General features: G+C 41.0%; 1 protein-coding gene across 3 annotated transcripts in view; it reads left to right on the forward strand.

Moving 5' to 3' along the window:
- Positions 1–23068, forward strand: part of IntS3 (integrator complex subunit 3) — a 330648-nt gene that overhangs the window by 56582 nt on the left and 250998 nt on the right. For 2 of the 3 annotated variants that reach the window (XM_067136962.2, XM_067136964.2), the window contains exon 2: positions 14815–14979. In XM_067136962.2, coding sequence (XP_066993063.2) covers positions 14815–14979 — 165 coding nt within the window. Of the gene's footprint in view, positions 1–14814; positions 14980–23068 lie in introns of those variants that run through there. The other variant, XM_067136963.2, reaches the window with a different exon arrangement.

The raw sequence follows: 23068 nt of genomic DNA on the forward strand, positions 1-23068 counted from the left end.
TCCAATTTTTGCCTGGAATTTTCCTTTGATGTCCCTAATTTTCTTGTAGAGATCCCTCATCTTCACCATTCTGTTATTTTCTTCAACTTCTTTGCATTGATCATTTAGGAAAATTTTCTTTTCTCTTCTAGCTAGTTTTTGAAACTCTGCATTTAATTCAAACATTGCTGATTTATCCCCTTTGATTTTTGCTTTCTTTTGTTCTTCTGCAATTTGCAGTGCCTCACCCGATAACCATTTGGCTTTCTTGTTATTCCTTTTCTTGGGAATGTGTTTTTTTGCTGCCTCTTTGACAGCAGAGGAGACTTCTGTCCACAGCTCTTCAGGGTTTTTTGTCTTCTACCTGTAATGCATTAAATCTGTTCCTGATTTCTACTGTATAATCACAAAGAATTCTTCCAAGGTCATATCTGTACGATGAGGTGGCTTTAGCTGTTTTCCTCAACTTCAACCAGAATTTTGCAATTAAGGGTTCATGGTCTGATCCACAATATCCCCACTCTTTTGTATATTTTTTGCTGAAACTTTACTTCCGCTTTGGCATGATGCATGTGCTGTTGAGGATCAACCTTTAAGTAAAAACAGAAAAAATATACCAAAGCACAAGTCCAAGTAACATTGAAACAATAAATAACTCAAAGTTGTTAAACTTACTGTATGCTATATGAACATGGAGATTGATATCAAGCTTAAAATTAGAGCTCTTCTGTGTTTCAAAATTGAAAGTGTTTCACAAGTCCACCATACACTGTAAACAACTTGAATGCTAGAAACCTGTGAGGTGTGTGGGGGGGATGATGCTTCACTGTTTCTCAAGTATATCGATCTATTAAGATAAAAGAATAATCTGGATGTGTAATGTTACAGTTCTTCCATCAAGCCAGTGAGATTACTGTCTTTGGCATGGCTTAAAAATTTGAACTGTTAGTACTAGTAAGAAAATGCAGGATAATGTGCATCCTGTGCAACCTCCATGCAGGACTGGAAAATATTTCATAAAATACAGCATAATCCTGTGTATACAGTTTGCCTGGTGTACACCATGATTTTTTTGCATATTCTCTCGGTGACAGCTTTGATGGTTTCTGGTGTCCTTGTTGTACACTAATCCTATCATCAACAGAGGAAGTCTTTATTTTATTGTTAAGTGGTTCATTATACAAATTTACATATTATTTTCAACAGTCGTGACATGTCAAATGTCTCCTTTGGATTCTTGCTTCACTTGTGTGATGCAATCAAGGGTGATATGGTTCTCTTCGACTCCCTACTCCATGCTGGCACTGTGACAACTGATCGTCACCTGTTTTTTTTTGCTTCTTCCAGGACCTAGGATTATAATGTTGCTTTGTTGCACACACCGTTGTAGATGTGTCAGCCTAATGTATTATACAGATCTCTGCAAACTAGGCACAGAACTTATGGCTTAACTAGGGATTATGCTTTTGTGTAGCCTACCTTTTACACTTCTTTTTTTTCCTGCCGGACTGAGTGATTCAGACAGTTAAGGCACTGGCCTTCTGATACCAACTTGGCAGGTTTGATCCTGGCCCAGTCTGGTAGTATTTGAAGATGCTCAAATACGTCAGCCTCGTGTCTGTAGATTTACTGGCACGTAAAAGAACTCCTGCGGGGCAAAATTCTGGCACCCCAGCATGTCTGAAAACCATAAAAGTACTTAGTGGGACATAAAAATAAATAACATTATTTATTACGCTTTTCTAATACTATTTTTTTACTAAAAATTTAAGTAGGCCTGATGACATGAATAAAATAAAAAATAAATAGATAAATGCTCATCTAAGTAAGCTAACAAGACCAAAATCACAACCACTGCAAGACCTACATGTATGGAAAACAGGTGGAGAGCAGCGATTTACCAAGCAAGCACTATAGATGGAGTACACAAATTTTAATACGTGAGAAAAGTGATTTGGGGGCACCAGTTCATGTCCACCTTCAGAATCTTAAGGGCAACAGGGTGGGAAGAAGAGGTTATATGTCAAAGTACTTTAACTGTGAAAGGATTATCAAATTACTATTTTTATCATTATTATTGTTATTTGTATGTGTGTGGTGGATGTGAATGGGGATATGATGATCTATGTTATAGATTTTGCTGATACTGCAGTGACCACATATTCATTTGGTTAGAGTATTGGTAGTTAAGCCATTGTAGAAAGCTGGGGAGAGAGTGTGTTGTAGCTGGTAGATGATTTTGGATGAATTGTAGTCGTGACAACCTTAGTTGTGATTATGGGGCAAAGAGCCAGAAAGACATTGCAGTTGATGTGGTTCATAGCAACTGAGAATATTTTTCATGTATATGGTTAAATGTGACTGTAGGTCTTTTTGGAAAAAGTCTCTGGTGTGGGGTGAGGACAAGGGAAGGTTGAATGCTTGTTGATTTTATGGAAACCAGGGTAATGTGTGGTTATGAAGGGTACTGAGTGTGGTTGCTTGGGAAGTCTGGAGATGGAATTTTTATTACATTACATTATATAAACATTTATTTTCTCCAGATCTGTACAGTTTCACAACCTAATGGATCTGTTTGGAGAAAAACAGATAAAAAATAACAATGTGATAAAATTATCAAATACAAGGTTAACTAGAAAGTCTACTCACTCTAGGTGTATGTCAGCGTGGATGTTCCCTCCTGCCCTCCGTCATGGATGACCTGCCACCTCAGACATCTGCTCTTATTCTATCCTTTGCATCATTCTTCCATACGTGACCCTCTTGAGCTTATTCAGGCCCCCACTCTTCTTTCACTCCCTCCCACAGATAACCAACTGCTCACCACCTGACCGAAAGGCAGCTCAGCGCTGACCTAGGACACCCACTCTGACATACTTTCTTGTACTCTACTGCTGATCTGCGTACCTCACAATCTTTACTTTCTACTTACAAAGACCAGAATCTTCAACAAGAAAAATAAATATATATCACACTAACTATATTATTTCTACATCCTCTCTCTTACTTTCAAATTCAACTTCCTTTAACATCTTTATACAACATTTTCTAACTGCATCTAAAAACTTACACTGACTTAGCAAATGTCATGGGATAGTCACCTAATAGCGTGTGGGGCCACCTCTGGCCCTGCGAACTGCGGTGAGATGCCATGGAAGTGAGTCAATAAGTCCCTGGTAGTCCTCTGGACGCAGCTGACACCAAATCGTTTGGAGAGCGGCCACCAATGCTGGTCTGTTCTTGGGTGCAGGATCCATGGCACAGAGCCTGCGTTCCAGGACATCCCAGATATGCTCGATAGGGTTCATATCGGGCGACGTGGGAACGATGTGGTGGCGCGTTATCATATTGAAACATCGCAGAACCATCTGGGCGCTGCAAGGCCAAAAATGGGTGGAGATGGTCTCCGAGCAGCTCAACATACCACGTACCATTCAAAGTCTCTTCCAGAACAACTAGGAGGCCCATTCCATACCAGGAAAATGCACCCCAAACCATAACAGAGACACCAGCGCCTTGGACCACACCTTCGAGGAAGGCGAGATCCATCGCTTCATGTGGTCTGTGCCATACACGGTGCCTCCCATCGGCATGGTGCAGTTGAAATCGTGATTCGTCCGACCACATCACGTTATGCCATTGTTCCAGTTTCCATCCCTGGTGACTGGCGAAAAAATGCACGTCGTCGTGCCCGATGACGTTGGGTTAACAGTGGTACCCGTGTGCGGTACCGGCTCCCATACCCCATAGAACCCATGTTCCTACAGATTGTCCACTGGGAGGCGTGTCTAGCACGGCCTTTGTTGAATTGAGCCGTGATTTGTTGCACGGTTGCCCGTCTGTCACTATTGACAATCCGTCTCAGATGTCGCTGGTCCCAGTCATCGAGGGTGGCTGGACGGCCAGTCGTTCGTCTGTTGTGGACGGTGACACCCGCATTCAACCTTTCACGATACACCCTGGACACGGTTGGTCGTGTGAAGCCGAATTCCCACACCACGTCCGAAATCGCACTTCCCATCCGTCGAGCACCGACCACCATACCCCGTTCGAACGGTGTCAGCTCACGACGACGTTCCATGTTATAGGTCGGCCGCTCGTTCTTGGCCGGCCACTTGCACGCGGGAACAATAGAGCGAGTATAGAAGATCATGTGACTTACCCATTCCAGTCTTTGGGCACCCTTCGCCCCGCTCGTCTGTCCGTCCGTTGCCATGCTGCAGGCTGTATAAGAAGCGGTCAGAGCAAAGCAAAGCAAACCACCGTTCACATGAAATCTTTATACACATTATTCTTTACACTAAAAGATTCACATCACTAGTAGGCATTACTGTACGTTCCAGTTAACTAAAAAAAGAATAATATATTTCTAACTTTCTACTGAGGTAAAGTACTAATACTAATATTCACAGGAGCTAATAGTGGAGGGTTTAATTCAGTTCCTCTACACCTGACATCGCTGTGTCTTCACTGTCTCCTGATTGTATGTTCTCTTCTGATTCACTGTCACCGTCACTGTCACTAATGTCACTACTGCCATTAACTGTGAACGCTATTCTTTCAATAGCATCTTCGATTAGTCCTTCCCGTGCATAATATTCTAATTCATTTTCCTCTGTGCGACGGCAAACCTTTCTCCATTCCTCTTCTCCGATTTCTGATAATCTTTCCCTGCACAAAGCGATAACATCGTCCATTTTAAAAGTGGTGTTCCTATTTGTTACCCATTGTTTCACGTCAGCCCATATCATTTCTATGGGGTTTAAATCAGGATGGTATGGGGGTAGTCTCAAGGTAGTGTGCGCATGTCTTGCCATAATTTCATCTATGAGATACTGCTGATGGAGCGGTTTGTGCAATTTAATAATGTTGTATAATTCAGCCTTTAGCATACTCTCTTCAAACAAAATTCCTTTCCCTCTAAGCCATGCTTTCATGGTATCTTTCCTACTATTAGAGGTTGGAGTTTTGTTCAGACAAACGTTATGGTAAGAAGCATTATCTATTACCAGCACAGATTTAGGTTGTAAATTTGGTATTAATTGTTCTGTCAACCAGCGCTGATAATTTTCAGAGTTCATTTCATTATGGTAGTCTCCCGTCGACCGCCCCGATTTGAACATTAATAGAGCGTTCGGTACAAAACCCGACGAGCCACCGGCATGAACGATTATTAATCTACTGCCCTTTGATACAGGTGTCATCAAACCTGCTGCCGTGTCTTCACTCCAGTTCTTAGGGCTTGAATGGCTACTATGAATGTAAGACTCGTCTTCATAAACTATGGGACGACCCTCCTCTCGATATTTCTTAATCGCTTTCAGGAACTGTATACGCAAAGACCTAATGTCATGCCGTTCTATCATTACAGCCCTGTTGTTTCTTGTCTTTTTCCATTTAAAACCCATATTCTTCAATATGAGTTTTAAACTTGTTTTCCCTCCTGTAAACTTTATGCTATCCTCATCCTGAAGTCTAGGAAGGAGTTTGCCGATTGTTGGCGCACATTTCTCTACAAGATAAAAGTCATGCACTGTACGGCGAATCACAGACACGTCGAAGTCATCCCCACCAGTAATACGTTTCCTTACTGCGTGCTTTTTCCCAGGCGTTCCAAATGATGTTCCCGTTTCTTCAGCGGCTTCTCTTTCCCTAATAATCCATCTCACAGATCGTTCAGACACACGAGTCGCCCTTACGACCCTTTCCTGAACCTTTTTCAAAGGGATCATCACTTCACCGGCCGCTGCTTCTCTCTTCATAAATTCGTGTACATTCTAAATTATTTCACGTGATTGACTATGCAAGGTTTTCGACCCTAGTTTCGAATGAACGGGAGGCATTGTAAGGAAGTAAAAACGAACCACTAGTCACTATTCTTACTGCTCGCGTTACTCTGGTGTCCGCACGCTGTCAGTTCGAGGAGAGAACTGAGGCCATAATTATTATGCGCATGCCCTGCGCGGGGAGATCACTGCGCACGTCAAATGTGCTGGTTACCGCAGTGGGAAGAAACTTATAGGCTCGCTATGCGTCGAGAGACCACTGCGCACGTGAATTGCACCGGCCAAGAACGAGCGGCCGACCTATACACCTGTCACGTGCACAGCCACTGCTCACAAGGTCTCCTATACAGCTGCCGCTGGCACAGGGGGCGTGTGGTGCACAGACAACACACCTGCGCATCAGTGCTCCGCTATCCCATGACATTTGCTCAGTCAGTGTATATTCCTTTGTTGTTGTTGTTTTTTTTTCTTGTTTTTTTTTTTTCACTCTTTCACTAACCATTCTATGATCTGTTCGTTACCCAGCTGTTTCATGACTTTTAATTGTTCCCCATTCATGTATTTCGTTCTCTCCATTCAAGTTCCCTTGCATACTATTAACAAGTGAAAATCTTTTCTTGTTTCACCGCACAATATACATATCGAATAGTCTTTCATTCTTATCCATCCCTTATTCATATATATACCAGTCATCCAACATATTAGTACTCTTCCCTCTACCCTGTTCACATTTCCTACTCTTATATTAACTACTTGATTAATTGCTATTTGCTTTACGTCGCACCGACACAGATAGGCCTTATGGTGACGATGGGATGGGAAAGCACTAGGAATGGGAAGGAATCGGCCTGGTGTGAAAATGGGAAACCACGGAAAACTATCTTCAGGGCTGCCGACAGTGGGGTTCGAACCCACTATCCCCCGATTACTGGATACTGGCCGCACTTGAGCGACTGCAGCTATCGAGCTTGGTAATTCTATTAAACATGGTTAAACATGGCATCTCATTGTGTTATATAGAAAATTAATAGGAAGTTTCGAACATTCTTCAAAATCCACAAAGATTCACAAAGCTGCTCAGAAACATCTTTGTCTACCACAACATTGACTGATACAAGATGAACATACATGATGGAATTCAACTCTTCATATGCTAGAAAGACTTCAAGAACAGAAGAGAGCCATTCTATTCACATCTGCTAATTTCACCCTTCTCTCTTCCAGTAAATCTTAGAGTATCACAATTGGAACATATTGATTTAGTGATCAGTACATTAAACATTTTGATTATTCAACACGCCCTTCTTCTCCAGTGATAGTGTCCGAGACAGTTCATACTGTGAATGGTGTCGTATCTCTTTTTCAGAAACCATCACACACTGGATCAGGAATTGTGATAATAAGACATTCATTGCTGGATGCAATTAATATGTGCTACAAAGGCAGTGAAGAGAACGAAATATGTTCTATGACTATGCTGTTGGGACCCTACTTAAAATGACGAATTTTTCACAGTTTTAGTGCACTCACTGCTACTACTGACAAACTGCTGCATCTTGCTAATCAGCAGGAGAGTGCTGAATCTAAAGCTGAAGCTTGTAACTCCATTTTAATATTCTGTGTATTTAAATCATTGGCAAAATTATAGGTTGTTCTTAAATGCTTGCTAAAATATAGAAAAGAATTCTTAAACATATTTCAGATGACCTATTCTTTGGAGAAAAGAATTCTTAAACATTTTATTTCAGATGACCTATTCTTTGGAGCTAGCAAATTTTCTTGGCATGTGGTGCTTCTACAGCAATATTTTGCAAGAAAATGGCACAACGTTTTCATATAACACTTCTGAAGATGGAATCACCTCATATCTGTAAGAAGATTATCTCCCTCTTCAGGTGTTTACAATTATTGGGAAAACAAGTACAAAGTTTCCAAAGATATGAAAACTAACTGTAAAATATTCATGAACACTACAAGCAGCAGTATTTTCTGAGAGACTGTCTAGCACTGCAGGACTCTTACGTGTATAGATAAAGAAGTAGGTTCGACCCCAGCAGAGTAAGAATGTTTGTATTTTTCAACATAAACTTACATATTAAGTTGCTGTTTTATCTTTAATTTGTTTTTTATTTTCCTTAAATGGTGTCATACCTTTTTGGCGATTGGTTTGTGGAAAGATGCATAATTTACTACTAACTAGAAGTATATACTGCAATTTATTTTATTTAATATACAAATATTGAAGTGTTGGCATATAAGTGCCTATTTAATAAATAATATATTTAGTTAGAAATTTTAATTTTACTATTTTATTTTAAGATGGGTTCAAACCCAACCCTCTGCTGTCTTAAGAATGGTCTTCTTTGGTTTCCCATTTCCACTTCCAGGCAAATGCAGGGACAGTAGACCACAGCCAATTCCTCCATACCCAGTTTCATGACCATCATTCATTTCAGCTTCATCAGCTTCTCAACTGAGGTTGGTGACAAGGTCATCCGGTCGTAAAAGGCATGCCATAAAATTTCATTTCGCCTCATCTCTGTATCAGGAAATGGAACCAAAGGGAAGACATGCATACGTATTTTATTTCAAGAATGAAAATATCAGAGTATCAAGACAACGTAATATATTGTTATTGACTATCAACAAACACTGGTATAGACCCATCTCTACTCGTTAGCGACATAATTTATAAAGTTAATGTTCTAATACCATTCACTGTACAATGGTAGTTGGTTTTCTTAATCTTCGACAACCAATTTTTTATTCCTAGACTAGCTGATGTTCCCATGCTTTGCTATGGTATTCTAGGTTAGGTAGTGTATATGTGAGTAAAATTCTATTACATTGCATAGCTCTTAATGTTGCCCCAGAATCGTGATGGGGAAGTTGCCATACGTCTTTTCTCATGTGAAGACTGGGTTAGGGAATTTTCATTGTAATGGTAGGCAAGTTTTACAACCTCAGAAAGACTGGTTTTCCCAACTGAAATCAACACAGGTCATTACAATAACGTCAGTAGGAATGTTGCAATTAAATGAGAAACCAAACATTTTCTCACTTTTAACGAAGAAGTACAATCTATGCTATTATTCTGTTAAGTATGCACACTGCTCATTCAAATCAGTGCTTCAGAATAGAGATCGAATAGCTGGAATACTGTGATGAACCAGTGTGTTACGTACCAGTGATATCAGAAAATATATGAACCAGAGGAATGGCATGCTAAAGAAGAAAGTTACCTAACTCCCCTGCTACTTCCCACCTATATTCAGGGAGGCTGTTATACTCGGTATCCAGCAGTAACCCCATCTATCCGAAATGAGTGGCAGCAGAAGAGACAAAGAACATCACAACAAACAATGGTCAATGTAATGTTATTGTTGAACAATTTTAAGAGCTTTCGATATTGTAGGCCTTCAGATTTAGTTTCCTTCCGATTCTGAAATACAACTCTTATCATAGTCGGTAGGGTAAAATTGAATAAAACATAAATGATCAGGAATTGTATTCTCTGTAAATTTGTTATGTAGTACTTTTTGATAGGACCAATAACATAGGTATTTCAAAATTACATTTTAGGCACCTTCCCCTGAACTACCATTTCATCCAGGGTGAAAACAATTATTTATAGCCTAGACTGTAGTTCCTTATTCCCCACCTTTATATACCGATTTTCATTAAATTCTGTCCGTTGGCGTCTGTTGAGTGAATCGTGTGTGGCTTGCCGCTCAGCAATTAACTAGAACTATAGACGGTCATGTCTTAAACGAGGTAAGGCAGAGTACAAGAGAACAGGAAAGGAGCATATTGCAAATATAAATCATCAATTAATAGTAAATAACAGTGTATAAAGTAAAATACAAGTACAAAATCTAGAGACGGCCAGGGTGAAATTAGTGAGGTTAAGTAAGACGAGAAACAGATCGCCCACGTGAAGAGAAAATCTTAGTGAATCACTCGGGGAAGAAAACTCATAAGTGTTTCGAGGGTGGTGGAAGATTTTAACGCACACAGCGAAGAGGAAACGTAGTTACACGTAGTGAATCACACGAGGAAGAGACCGCATACTTGTATCAAGGGTGGAGGAAAGTTCGACCCACACTGGAAAGAGAAAGCATAGTTGCACGTAGCGAATCACAAGGGGAGGAGATCGCATGTCTGCACAGTTGTATTAAATGCGGACAGACATTCTCTGATATATATGTATATAATATATGGTAGTATATATAGTATATAGAATAACTTAAACCTGCGCTCTCACGGCGGTAATACTAGTGCGTGATATATCTGTCTATAAAAGAACTAAGTCTCTTTTGTTTCATTTGTCGTCGTAGCCACGGCCACTTAGAGAGTTTTCAACATGCCAGAAATAGCTACACAGAACGATCTAAAGGGTTTCTGCAGAACCTGCAATTGATAGTGATTGCTGTTCGGTGGAATGCGAAGGATGCGGAGCTTGGCATCATAAGAAATGTGCTGGCTTAACGCAGGAGGAATTCGATACTTTAAAACGAACTAACTGCAAATTGGCAAATTGGCATGGGTATGTGATGAATGTAAAGCAAAGATGAAAAGCTTGGGAAATATGAGAGCACTCTGTTCAGAATGATGAAAGATATAGAAGATATGAAGCAATATATGAAGTTGATATTCGTAGAGAACAACTCCTCAAGAAACCGCGGAAGGGAGGCAGAAGTAGATACAGGGAAGAACATAAGTGAAAAGGAGACCAGGCCAGCGGATGAAGTAGCGCACCCCCCGCAAGATCGCAGAAACCGCGTGAATAATGAAAAACTATCTCCCCAGCTGAGCAGATAATTATAAACACGTCCGCTGTAGCTACTAAGATCAACACAAATGAAAAGAAAGGGAAGGGCGATCTTGATAAGTCATGGAAAAGGGGAAATCGAGACGGAGCACAGATGAGGGAGGAAGTTTACCAGATAGTGGAAGAAAATAACAGTAGTTTTAAGCCTGACGCAAGCAAACGTGGAAATAGGATTGTCTCTCAGATGACGAGACAACTTAGACCAACACCCAGACAGGACGCTAACGAAGCTCAGAAGGGAGTCATCAGATGATGGGAAAGGAAAGATACGGACGGCTATACAGATGCTGGCCCGCATGAAGTTACCGTTCGAAGAGAGGGCGACACTACCCCCTGGAGAAGCGATGGGACCGAACCTGCAAACGCTGAAAATACCAGACTCAAAATGACACAAAGAACACAAAGAGGGACAGCTATAACATCCAAAGGCAACTTAAAACTAAGGGCGGGAGACAGGATGGCTTGGATTTATATAGGCCGAGTACACCAGGACATAACTCCAAATGATGTAATCGACTACTTGGGGGACAAGGGGATCAAAGATGGAGTTAAATGTGAAGAACTCTGAACCAAAGGAGAAAATAAAGCCTTCAAGGTCGGAATTCCTCTAGAAAGCAAAGATAACGTCTACAAGCCAGCTTTCTGGCCAACGGGCGTAATTTTTCGGCCCTTTCGTTTCAGCTCAAAGAGACAGTGAAACTTCATGGCAAATGAGTCTCAGAAGTGAATCTTTTACTATGGAATGTTGAAGGCATGTTAAATGTTGCCAACTTAGAGCCAGAGAATATCTTTGATCGCTACGACGCAGTGATAATGTTAGAAACCTTCCTGACCTCAGAGTGGACAGCAAACAAGCATTACACAGTTAACGTACTAGCAGAACAAGGACTCGCAGGAAGACCAAAAGGAGGAATTACATTCCTCCTCACGCCGAAATTCTTGCCCTTTAAAGCTATATATAGAACTAATAATGTCTTAGTAGTAAAAACTAAACTGTGTATTTTCATTTGTGCGTACTTCCAACCGGACTTCAACTCTCTCCAAATCATAGATGAAATAGGCACAGCCTTGAGCACAACAAACAGAAATGACGGCATCATCCTTGCGGGTGACTTCAACTGCAGAGTAGATGTTCCTTCGCAAAAATCAAGAGAAGTATTAGAATATTTGGAAGAGGAAGGACTATCCATGGTTAATAGAAGCGAAGACAAAACATACATATGTCATAATGGAGCCAGCACCATAGACCTGATCTTTACAAACCTGGGTAAACTAAAACCAATAGGACAGAAAATTATCCTAAACCCAGTAAGGAAACATCAGATGGTAGAAACCATGCTTCTGATCAAAGGTGATTATGATCGAGAGGAGATTGAAACCCGTAGGATATCGAGGAAATTCCTCCAGCACGATGTATGTGAGACAGATAATCAGGCAATTGTGAAGATGGTGGTGGAAGGCAACCTGGAGGAAGCGGCCAACAAGCTAGAAAATTTACTACAAGGCACAGTCATTTCAGAGCCTACATTTAAAAGGAAAGCAAAGCCTTGGTTTAGGAGAAATTGCTACATGGCAAGAAAGACTGCACTGAAAGCGCTGCACGCAGCCCTTGAAGCCCCAAACACCAATCTACTGGAAGATTACGCCAACAAGAGACGGACCTATAAGGCACTCGTAAAGCAGGAGAAAAAGCTATTTCAGGAGCAGGAAGAACAAAGATTGATAGAAAAAGCAGAGCAATGCCCGTATAAAGCTCTTAACCCAAGACGCCCAAAATATCCGCGAAATATTCCTATTGAGGTTTGGGAAAAGCATGTGGGCTACGTATTAAGTACAAGAGACACACGTCCTTGCAGTATTCTAACTCAAACACCCACGGGAGAAAAAGACCTAGACACTGTACGGTTTACATTCAAGGAAGTCGAAGATGCTATAAACAGCTCCAAGAATAATAAGGCTTGCGGTCCGGATAATATCTACAATGAACACATCAAAATTGCTTTCCCGACACTAAAAGAAGCAATAACATATGTCTTGAACCAATGCCTCAGGCAAGGAACGATTCCAAGCAGCTGGAGAAAGTCCACAGTCAAAATGATATATAAAGGAAAGGGAAGCACTGAAGACCCAAACGCTTATAGAGGCGTCGCTCTCGAATGTACTATGCTAAAGATCCTAACAAAACTCCTATATCAACGCCGTACTAGAGAAGTCGATTCCAAACTACCAGAAGAACAATTCGGTTTTAGAAGAGGGAGGAACACGATTCAGGCCATCAAGTGTCTAATGGATGATATTGAAGCAGGTACAACTAGAGCAGGAGGCAAGCTGCATACAATTTTCATCGACTTCTCCAAAGCCTTCGACTCTATCAGCCGAAAAATTATAATAGAGAAACTATAGACGGATTAATGAGATGAGAAGCAATGCAAGTCTCAAACGACTAATTCAGAACATACTGGCCTCAAACTGCATAGAAATTAGTGACGGAATAGCGAAGTTCAACCCAATTCAACAAACCACCGGTGTACTACAAGGGGATCCACTAAGCCCACTACTATTTATAATTGCTACGGCAGACATCACAGAAGTAATCCCTGAAGAAACAAGCATATATATGTATGCAGACGATTTCGTGATTGCCTCGAGGTCCAGCGAGAAACTGCAAGAGACACTTGATGCGCTGGTGAAATGGACAGATGAGAATGAACTTCAGTTAAATGAGGAAAAGACAGTAACAATGACATTTAGGAAAGGAGGGAAAGCATCAGAGTTTCATATACATGGGAGACCTCTAAAGAATGTATCGAACTCCAAGTATTTGGGGGTCACACTACAAACTAGAGGTAATGTTTTCTCTACCCACATCAATGACAGGACAAATGCAGCAATCAGAGCCATCAACGACATACAGAATTTGAATAAGCTATCTATCAAAACAGCCCTGAAAATATTTGACCTCAAAGTGTCACCAGTGATCACCTATGGATTAGAAATTGTATGGCCGCAGGAGGATATGAGCTCAGACACATGATTACATGCTTTGCAATACACGGATTTCATTACAAGCTGTGTAAAACAAAGAAATTCTATCAACCAGACACGGACTGTGTATGTGAACGTTGTGGTAAGAGCTGTGAACAATATCATGCCATGAGCTATACTTGTCGGTGCGAATCGATGATAGCCTTCTGCAGAGATGACTAATGTTGTGTATTAATGTAAATATCTTTTGGCCATTGGCTGCAATAAAATATTATTATTATTAAATTCTGTTTACCCTTTATCTCGTGGCTCGGCATTGATATGGACTTAGCAACAAAAATACAAATTCATGACTATCTCTGTTATCATAGCCGGTGCAGTAAAAATGTGTAGGACATAAATGATCGTAAATTTAATTCTATATAACTTTAGTTATGTAGTATTTATCGATAGGACCACTAATAACATAAATATTTGAGAGTTAAATTTTAGGCCTTCCCCTAAACAACCATTTCACTCAGTGTTAATAAAATGATTTACGGCTTAGATTGTAGTGACTTATTCCCCTACTTTACGTACTGATTTTCATTAAATTCTCTTCAGCCGTTTTCTCATGATGCACATACATACTTATAGACAGACAGATAGACAGACAGACAGAAATTACGGGAAATAAAGTCTAAGATATTAATTATATAGAGTCCACCTGTTCAATACACATTTGCCAATTGGTAAATATGGAACCGGAATTAAGTTCATTACTTGTAAAAATAAAAAAGTTCTTTTCTTGGTTACCGTGGGCACAATTGATACAGAAATACCATTCTTTTAAAATTCTGAGTAATGTATAGACAAAACACTTATTTTATATGTGTAGATAGAGACAAATCAGTATTTACATTCTTCGTTGTAGAGATGAGAATAAGACATAGTGACACACAAAACTTAATCTAACAACTGTTAAAAGTTCTTACAAAATGAAGCTCACCATGATGGGTGGGACAAGATTCTTTAATTTTGATACCAAGTATATAAACTGTGTGTTCATGTTCATTAAGTGGCAACCACCCAAAACTGTATGAAGTTAAAATATTTTGTTTTTATCTAATTCCAGAACTTTGTAGATGCTCTTCTCTTGTATTTGTGAGGAATGTATTAAAGGCCTTACAAAACTGGCTAAATGGTCATTAAATCATTTATTGTTTAACTTCATATGTTTTACTTATCTTGCAGAAATATGAAAGATGTCGTGCTGCTCTCCAGAATTTAGTATCAGGACTGTCAGAGAAAGAAGCACAGAATGCTCTGAACACTGCAGTTTGTAAAGAGAAGAATCATGAAGAACTTTCCCTGGGGTTGCTGTATATTGTATTAACAGAACCAGAAAATGCAGTTAAGGTAATAATGTGGTAGTACTGTAAGTCCTGTCATTGAAACCTTTTAAGCACAAAACTGTCCATAATGGAAAGTTTTTTCATTCTGATGAATTATGGTTTAATATTAATATTCATGTTTAGAGAACCTGTCTTACACAGAAAAGCAGGACAGTATCATCGCCTTGATAGAAAGGTTACATTTTTACATTCACTTTTGAGTGCATATGTATTTCACATAGCTTTGACATCATTTTTATCAGATGTTGGACAGCATGTGCAAATATAAAAAATTAAAACCTAGGCCTAAGAACATGGAGTTCCATTTTTCTTCATTTGTGACAGGTTTATTAACTAAAAAGTTTAAAGAATTCTGGTTGGTGCCAATAACCTTAAGTCTCCAGGTACTAAACGGTGACATTTCATGTCAGAGTAATACAGTTCCTCCAATATTTTGTGTATTTGTAGTTCAGTCCTGAAAATTCATACCGGTGTTAATTTTGATAGCAATGAAAAAGAATCAATACCGCTACATGGGTTTAAATTTGAACACAAAACTTTAAAGTTATGGAAGCTAGTGAGAAAGAGAAATTCTTAGTCACCAGGCTGAGTGGCCCTGACTCCAGCTTGGGAGGTTCGATCCTGGCTCAGTCCAGTGGTATTTGAAGGTGCTCATATACATCAGCCTTGTGTCGGTAGATATACTGGCACGTAAAAGAACTCCTGTAGGACTAAATTCCGGCACCTCAGCATCTCTGAAAACATTCAAAAGTAGTTAGTGGGATGTAAAAAATTATTATTATTATTATTATTATTATTATTATTATTATTATTATTATTATCGAACATCTGAAGGTGCTTCAAGAGATGTGCAAGGCAGCTGGAGATATTCCTGATCAGCCCTTAGCAGAGTGGACTCCAAACAATGCCTCCTTTCTTTAAGGCTTTGAACAGCAGCACCAGGCTATGAACCAATATTATTATAATTTTCTTTTACATCATTTTTTCCTGCATTCCTCTGTCCAGATGTTAGTGGTTCTGGTGTTTGTTTTGTCTGCAAGTTTGTGATTGTTGATTAGTGTGCAGAATTTATATCTATTCCGTATACAGTAATTCCTCGGTGATGTTCATTTTCTGGAAGCCTGTTTCAGTTTCACTAAGCCACTTGTTCTTGGTTCTTAATGAAAAGGCAAGGTTGAAAATTTCTTTAGTTATCCCATCCTCACCAATTCTGGGAATATGCCCATATAATTTCTTTTGCCTTTTGCAAAAAAGTTTCGGCAGGACTATTTAATTCCTGAGATTTCTGTTTCATCCAGATTCCATCTACAAACTGGGCCAAGGATTTTTCCTTAGAATTTTCCTATCTTGTTTTTCTATATCTTTGATTAATGATTAATGATCTAATGTACCACCCATGATTATGGTTTTCGGTGCATATAATGCTTTGGTTTTGATTACTGTTTTACCTTAATTTTGCTTTCCTAGATACTGATTGTTTTGTTTTATGAATTCCAAGTGATTCAGTAGGCTTTTTATAATTTAGAGATTCTCTCTTTCTTTCCCTCACAATTTAACCAGAGGGTTGAATAAATTCTCTTAGGTATTTAAACTTGTTTACTTGAGGAATGTTGCCAAATTTAGTTATCAAAAACTGTCCGTCTAAATACCGTGGGGCTCCTTCACTGTTTTTTCTCATACGAGATTTAATCCTGTTTTGATGGCAGTTTCATGAATTTTTCAACTGAATAAATTGCTTCTTGCCTATTATTGGAGAGAATTCTTCTTTTAGGGATGAATGTAGGAGAGGCGGGAGAGGTGATGAGCCAGGTGAGGCGGGGGAGTAGGGTGGAGAGTTATGTCTGAGTGGACTAGGGGTGTATTGTACTGCTGACGGTGGTGGAGTGTATTGAGGTTGAGTGAGGATAGATTCTTGCAGTGGAATGGTGTTATTTGAGGCTGGTTGGCTGGCAACGGCTTCCATTAAGGCTTGCCAGGCTTAGAGTGGAGTCTACACTAGCTTGCCATTCTTGTGAGTAGTTCATGGTTATGGAATGTATAGTAGTTAAGGTGAAGCACTGGTTGGGTCAAACTCTTTTTAGAGGACCGGCGTAAGGGCGCTCGCTCAGTGGGTACGGTCGGAACAGGTGTAGTTTTTCCGTATCGCAACGGGACAAGTTCCGAGCCAGTAACCACACTGAGGGCTCTGACTAATGTTCTGTGCCTGTGTATACGGGGTTTACAGGCTCTGACAAATGCTCTATCTTCTTTAGTGTGCCCGCACAAGGCAGGCGGACTGCTCTGGTCTGCTGTAGCTGGGTGTCTGGCGGCGACCGCAGAAAGTCCTGGGTGACTATATCAAAATAGTCGGACCGCGCTGGAAATTCCCAGATGGCGGTTATTCAAGATGGCTGCCGTCAGGGGAAGCTCGGCTGGACTCGTGGCGGCAGCTGGCTGGCTGAATGGTCGGAGCTTCAGTTCTGCCCTGTGATTGGCTATCAGCCAGTCCGGGAGCTTGAGAGTCTTGACGGAAGGCGAGCTGGCTCTTGTGGGGTGCTGGCTCGGCTATTGCTTGGCTCCCTCTTGGTGTGTTCGCTGCGAGCGCTTGGCAGAGAATGTCTGTCAAATGGCTCCGGCTTAGGAGCAGTGTTATTCCAGCAGAGTAGTGACGGTGGAAGGGACATCATCGAGTATCCCAGCAGAAAGCTATCTCCCAGTGAACAACGCTACTGCACTGCCGAGAAGGAAGCCTTAGCCGTGGTGTGGGCCATGGGAAAATTCAGAGGCTACTTGGAGGGAAGGAAGTTCTAGCTCTACACTGATAAAGCAGGTCTGAAACGGTTGAAGTCAGTCTCTGGCTCAAAATCTAAATTGATGCGATGGACTCTGTTAATCGCAGAATTTGACTTTGATGTGTGTTACGTCCCAGGATTGACAGTTCATCTAGGCACCCGATGATGGAACCTGAAGTTAGGAGCACCATTGTCGAGAGAGAATTTCCATAAATTCACCAGAGCAAACCCAGTGAACCTGTTCTTATCAAGAAGGAACTGGATCTGGAAGTAATTAAACAATGGCAAGAACAAGACAAGCCCTGTAGGACTGTGATGCAGTGGATTAGGAAACAGAACACCGATAGTCAACTCATCTTGAGGGAATTTAAGATGTGCTACAAGAACTTCCGTGTCGACGGAGGACTTCTGATGTACAGATCGCACCTCTCCGACACGTCTGCAGTAGTGGTGATCCCTAGACAGCACACGATGGACATTCTTGAGAAATTCCATGACAACACTGAAGCCAGACATCCAGGAGGTGAAGAGATATGTGTCTATCAGACAAAGATTCTTTTGGGTCAGCATGTGAAAAGACATCCAGGATTATGTGAAAGGGTTCTCAGGGGTTTGCTTGTGCCCATCAAATGATAGCATCAGTATATCTGGAGACATATCCCTGTTAACTTTTTGGAAGTTCCAGCGAGGATTGGGATGTAGGTAGATCTGTTGTATCCACAATGACGCACGCACAATGCTGTCAACTTGTGTACACGTATTTATTTACTATTATTTACAACTTAAATGCACATAACCTAAATCACTGCCGTCATAACAAAACACTTCACTCCGTAAACATCAACAAGCTACCATTTAAAAAAATGCCTATCACTTCAGCATGGAGACTGCAACCACTGCATGTCAACAACCAACTTTACTAAGCCAATTCACGTATTTCAAACACTCGTTAGCATGATGCACATCTGGTCAGAACAACTCCCGTTAGACCTTGACTCATACTAAACAATAACTCATCTCTACCATCAAGACCACCTCTTTATATAGATGCCTAGCCAGGCTTCCAGGAAGATACGCCACAAAATACCTTCTCATGAATTTTAGAGTGCTTAATACATAGGTATAGGGTACAGAATATTCTCCATAATTCTCGTCTACCCAGTGCCTTTCTGGGTGTTACAGTGTGTTAGTGGATTACAAATTACATATACAGGTAAACCAAACCAAACCCCATGGCGCAACAGCCCCGAAAGGCGATGGTCTACCAAGCGACTGCTGCTCAGCCCGAAGGCCTGCAGATTACGAAGTGTCGTGTGGTCAGCACAACGGATCCTCTCGGCTGTTATTCTTGGCTTTCTAGACCGGGGCCGCCATGTCACCGTCATATAGCTCCTCAATTGTAATCGTGTAGGCTGAGTGGACATCGAACCAGTCCTCAGATGCAGGTAAAAATCCGTGACCTGGCCAGGAATAGAACCCAGGGCCTCCAGGTAAGAGGCAGGCACGCCACCCCTACACCACGGGGCCGGCATATATACAGCTAAGAATAAATTAATTACAGGTTCTTACATATAAATGTCTATATACAGTACTTGTTTCATGACATAACCTCACGCACAATGCAATCATTCGACTACGTAAATAATAATAATAATAATAATAACAATAATACTAATTGGATGTAAACACTTTATAGCCATACATTACAAGTAATAATAATCATCATCAAAATTGAAAAATTATAATAATAATTCCAGCTTGATAGTTGCATTTTTTACCCGTAGGTGAGAGAATATTGTTTTCAAATTACATCAGTTTATCACACTTGCGTCAGATCTTTTATCAGGAATATCAATCCCAATCTTGTAAATTATAGGTCTGTGCTGACTGCGTTGAAAGTTATTCAGAACTTGCCTTTGGATTCGTGATGTTGAAGTCATTAGACTATGCGAGACACACAGATCGGGGGAATATTCCTTGTTCCCAAGCAGATTGAATTGTGCCTTGATTATTAGCATCATAAAACAGGGCAAGGTTATTTAAATCCTTCCATTCAAATAACTTGTCATGATTATCGTTATTTTCGTCGTAATCCCAGAAAGTGTGGAGACCATTGAAATTGCCAAGTATTACACTATCTTCTTCAGGTACTAGTGAGATAGGACCTGTCCAACAGAATGTTGGAGGTTTATAGATCGTCGTGATGGTAACATTCTATATCTTGATGAAAGTTGAGAAGATACACTCATGCTCATAAATTAAGGATAACTTCAGATTATGGTGCCATACAATGTGGCATTACACAAAACTGGCGCTAATAGCATAGACACATAATGAACACAAACGAAACATATCTGTTAGTCCATGGTATTGGTGATAAGTTGAGAAAACCGTTCCAAAACACATGTGCTACAAAACGCCACTGCTTCCTGCGGATGAACCTCGACATCAATATGGGATATGATCACCATGCACACGTACACAGGCCTCACAACGGGTTAGTATACTCTGGATCAGGTGGTCGAGCAGCTGCTGGGGTATAGCCTCCCATTCTTGCACCAGTGCCTGTTGGAGCTCCTAAAGTGTCCTAGCGATTTGAAGACGTGCAGCGATACGTCGACCGAGAGCATCCCAGACGTGGTCGATGGGGTTTAGGTCTGGAGAACAGGCAGGCCACTCCATTCGCCTGATATCTTCTGTTTCACGATACTCTTCCACGATGGCAGCTCGGTGGGGCCGTGCGTTATCATCCATCAGGAGGAAGATGGGACCCACTGCACCCCTGAAAAGGCGAACATACTGGTGCAAAATGACGTCCCAACACACCTGACCTGTTACAGTTCCTCTTTCAAAGACATGCAAGAGTGTATGTGCTCCAATCATAATTCCACCCCACACCATCAAACCACTACCTCCATACAGGCCCCTTTCAAGGACATAAGGGGGTTGGTATCTGGTTCCTGGTTCACGCCAGATGAGAGCCCGGCGAGAATCACTGTTCAGAATTTACCTGGACTCATCCGTGAACATATCCTGGGGCCACTGTTCCAATGACCATGTACTGTGTTCTTGACATCAGGCGTTATGAGCTCTCCTGTGAACAGGGGTTAGTGGAATGCACCTTGCAGGTCTCGGGGCGAATTAAGCATGCCTGTTCAGTCATCTGTAGTCGGTGTGTCTGGAGACAACTGTTTCAATGGCTGTGGCAAGATCCCGAGCAAGGCTACCTGCAGTACTCCGTGGCCGTCTGTGGGCACTGATGGTGAGATGTCGGTCTTATTGTGGTGTTGTACACTGCGGACGTCCCGTACTGTAGCGCCTGGACATGTTTCCTGTCTGCTGGTCTGCTGGAATCGTTGCCATAATCTTGAGATCACACTTTGTGCGACACGGAGGACCCGTGCCACGACCTGTCGTGTTTGACGAGCCTCTAGTCGCCCTATTATTCTACCCCTCATAACGTTATCGATATGTGTTCATTGAGCTATTTTTAGCACGCAGTCACCATTAGCACGTCTGACAACATCTGCACACTTACTCACTGCACCGTAATCTGACATGCACTAAAACACTTCTGCGTATTTGGACTGCTGCCAGCGCCACCGTGCGACGACCGCAGGTCAAATGCACCACATGGTCATACCCCGAGGTGATTTAAAACCGCAAACCACCCACCATAGCGTTGTTTCACCATGTATCAGCATTATACTTAATTTCTGAGCATCAGTGTAGTTTGGCATATGTCAGAAGGCAAGACTGTATAGTCTTCGTTGTGTTCCTATATAATGCTGTTAATGGTTTATTTCATTTTCCTGAGCCTGCATCTTTCTTTTCCTTACATGTTCCAACTCGCAAAAGCAGGATTAATTCGCCCCTTCATATTCCATTTTCCCGCCTCTCTCTTGTTCAAAGAAGTTTATTTATCCACATATACCAACCCTCCTTATCTTCTGACAGGAACTTGGACGTTTTTTCTTTGTGTGCCTCCTTTAATCAATTCTTCCGTAACTTATCCTAGTTCATTCTCTTCATTTCCTTTTTACTCGTCTCATTGCTGTCCCCTCTTTTGTACATCATGTAATATTTATTTTTTACTGTACTCTAACATTACTTATGTGTTATAGGTGTACAGTATTTATCTTACTATGCCTAGCTATAAGTTCTTCTCTTCGTTTTACATTCAATCTTCATTTTTCCACGTTGTTTCTTAGGCCTTTATGTTTTGTTGTTAATAGGGATGTACTGAAACACTACCAATAGATGTCTCGCGTGTAGTACCCGGTATGCGCTTGTCGATCGTCATTTGTTTGTATGTGTTTTTAATGGAAGTTACCTAGTTAAATGCTGAAATTAAAGATTTAATATATCGTTACGACAACAAAGATGACAAGAAAATTGTAATGCCTGACTATTGCTGTGTCCCAATGTCCCAAAATCAAGGTCGACCGTATTCATACCATCAGTTTCCTAAGCAAGATTCTATCCGTAAAAAGTGGTTGCATGCAATTCGTAGGCAGGACCTAGGAGTGACTCCTAATATCAAAGTCTGCACGAAACATTTTATAGTTGAAGATTATGTCATTACTGAAACTGGCAAATAAGCTAATTAGTACTAATTAAGAAATAATTTTATAATAAGGTAGTACATTCTGAAAAGTTAATATGGCCTATTTCAATAATTTTAGGCAAAAGACGAAGACTTAAGGAGAACGCTGTACCTTCGATATTGTCATGGTATAGCACCGGTACCTTGGAAATAACTCGCAGAGCAAGAAGATATAGAAGTAGAAAAACAGCCATAACACCGTGTGCGGTACGGAACCTGAATCACACAGTGACCTATAATTTGACACTGGAGCATCATCATTTTCAGACTTCCTGAACATTACTTCCAAATTTGAAATTTTTATACCGGTATTTGTCTTATGGTCCGAAACAATAATCCTGAAACTTGTGTGCTACACGGAAATGAAGTTCAGTCGTACTGGATGTAGCCCCAGGCACTGCTGTCACACCAATGTCGTGCCTTATGTACACCTATAACCGGCAAAGAAAAGAAAAAAAATATACCGTATTAAGAATGTTTTCACTGGGCAAGTTGGCCGTGCGCGTAGAGGCGCGCGGCTGTGAGCTTGCATCAGGGAGATAGTAGGTTCGAATCCCACTATCGGCAGCCCTGAAGATGGTTTTCCGTGGTTTCCCATTTTCACACCAGGCAAATGCTGGGGCTGTACCTTAATTAAGGCCACGGCCGCTTCCTTCCAACTCCTAGGCCTTTCCTATCCCATCGTCGCCATAAGACCTATCTGTGTCGGTGCGACG

Source organism: Anabrus simplex, chromosome 1 (genome assembly GCF_040414725.1).
Source record: "Anabrus simplex isolate iqAnaSimp1 chromosome 1, ASM4041472v1, whole genome shotgun sequence".
Taxonomy (NCBI): domain Eukaryota; kingdom Metazoa; phylum Arthropoda; class Insecta; order Orthoptera; family Tettigoniidae; genus Anabrus; species Anabrus simplex.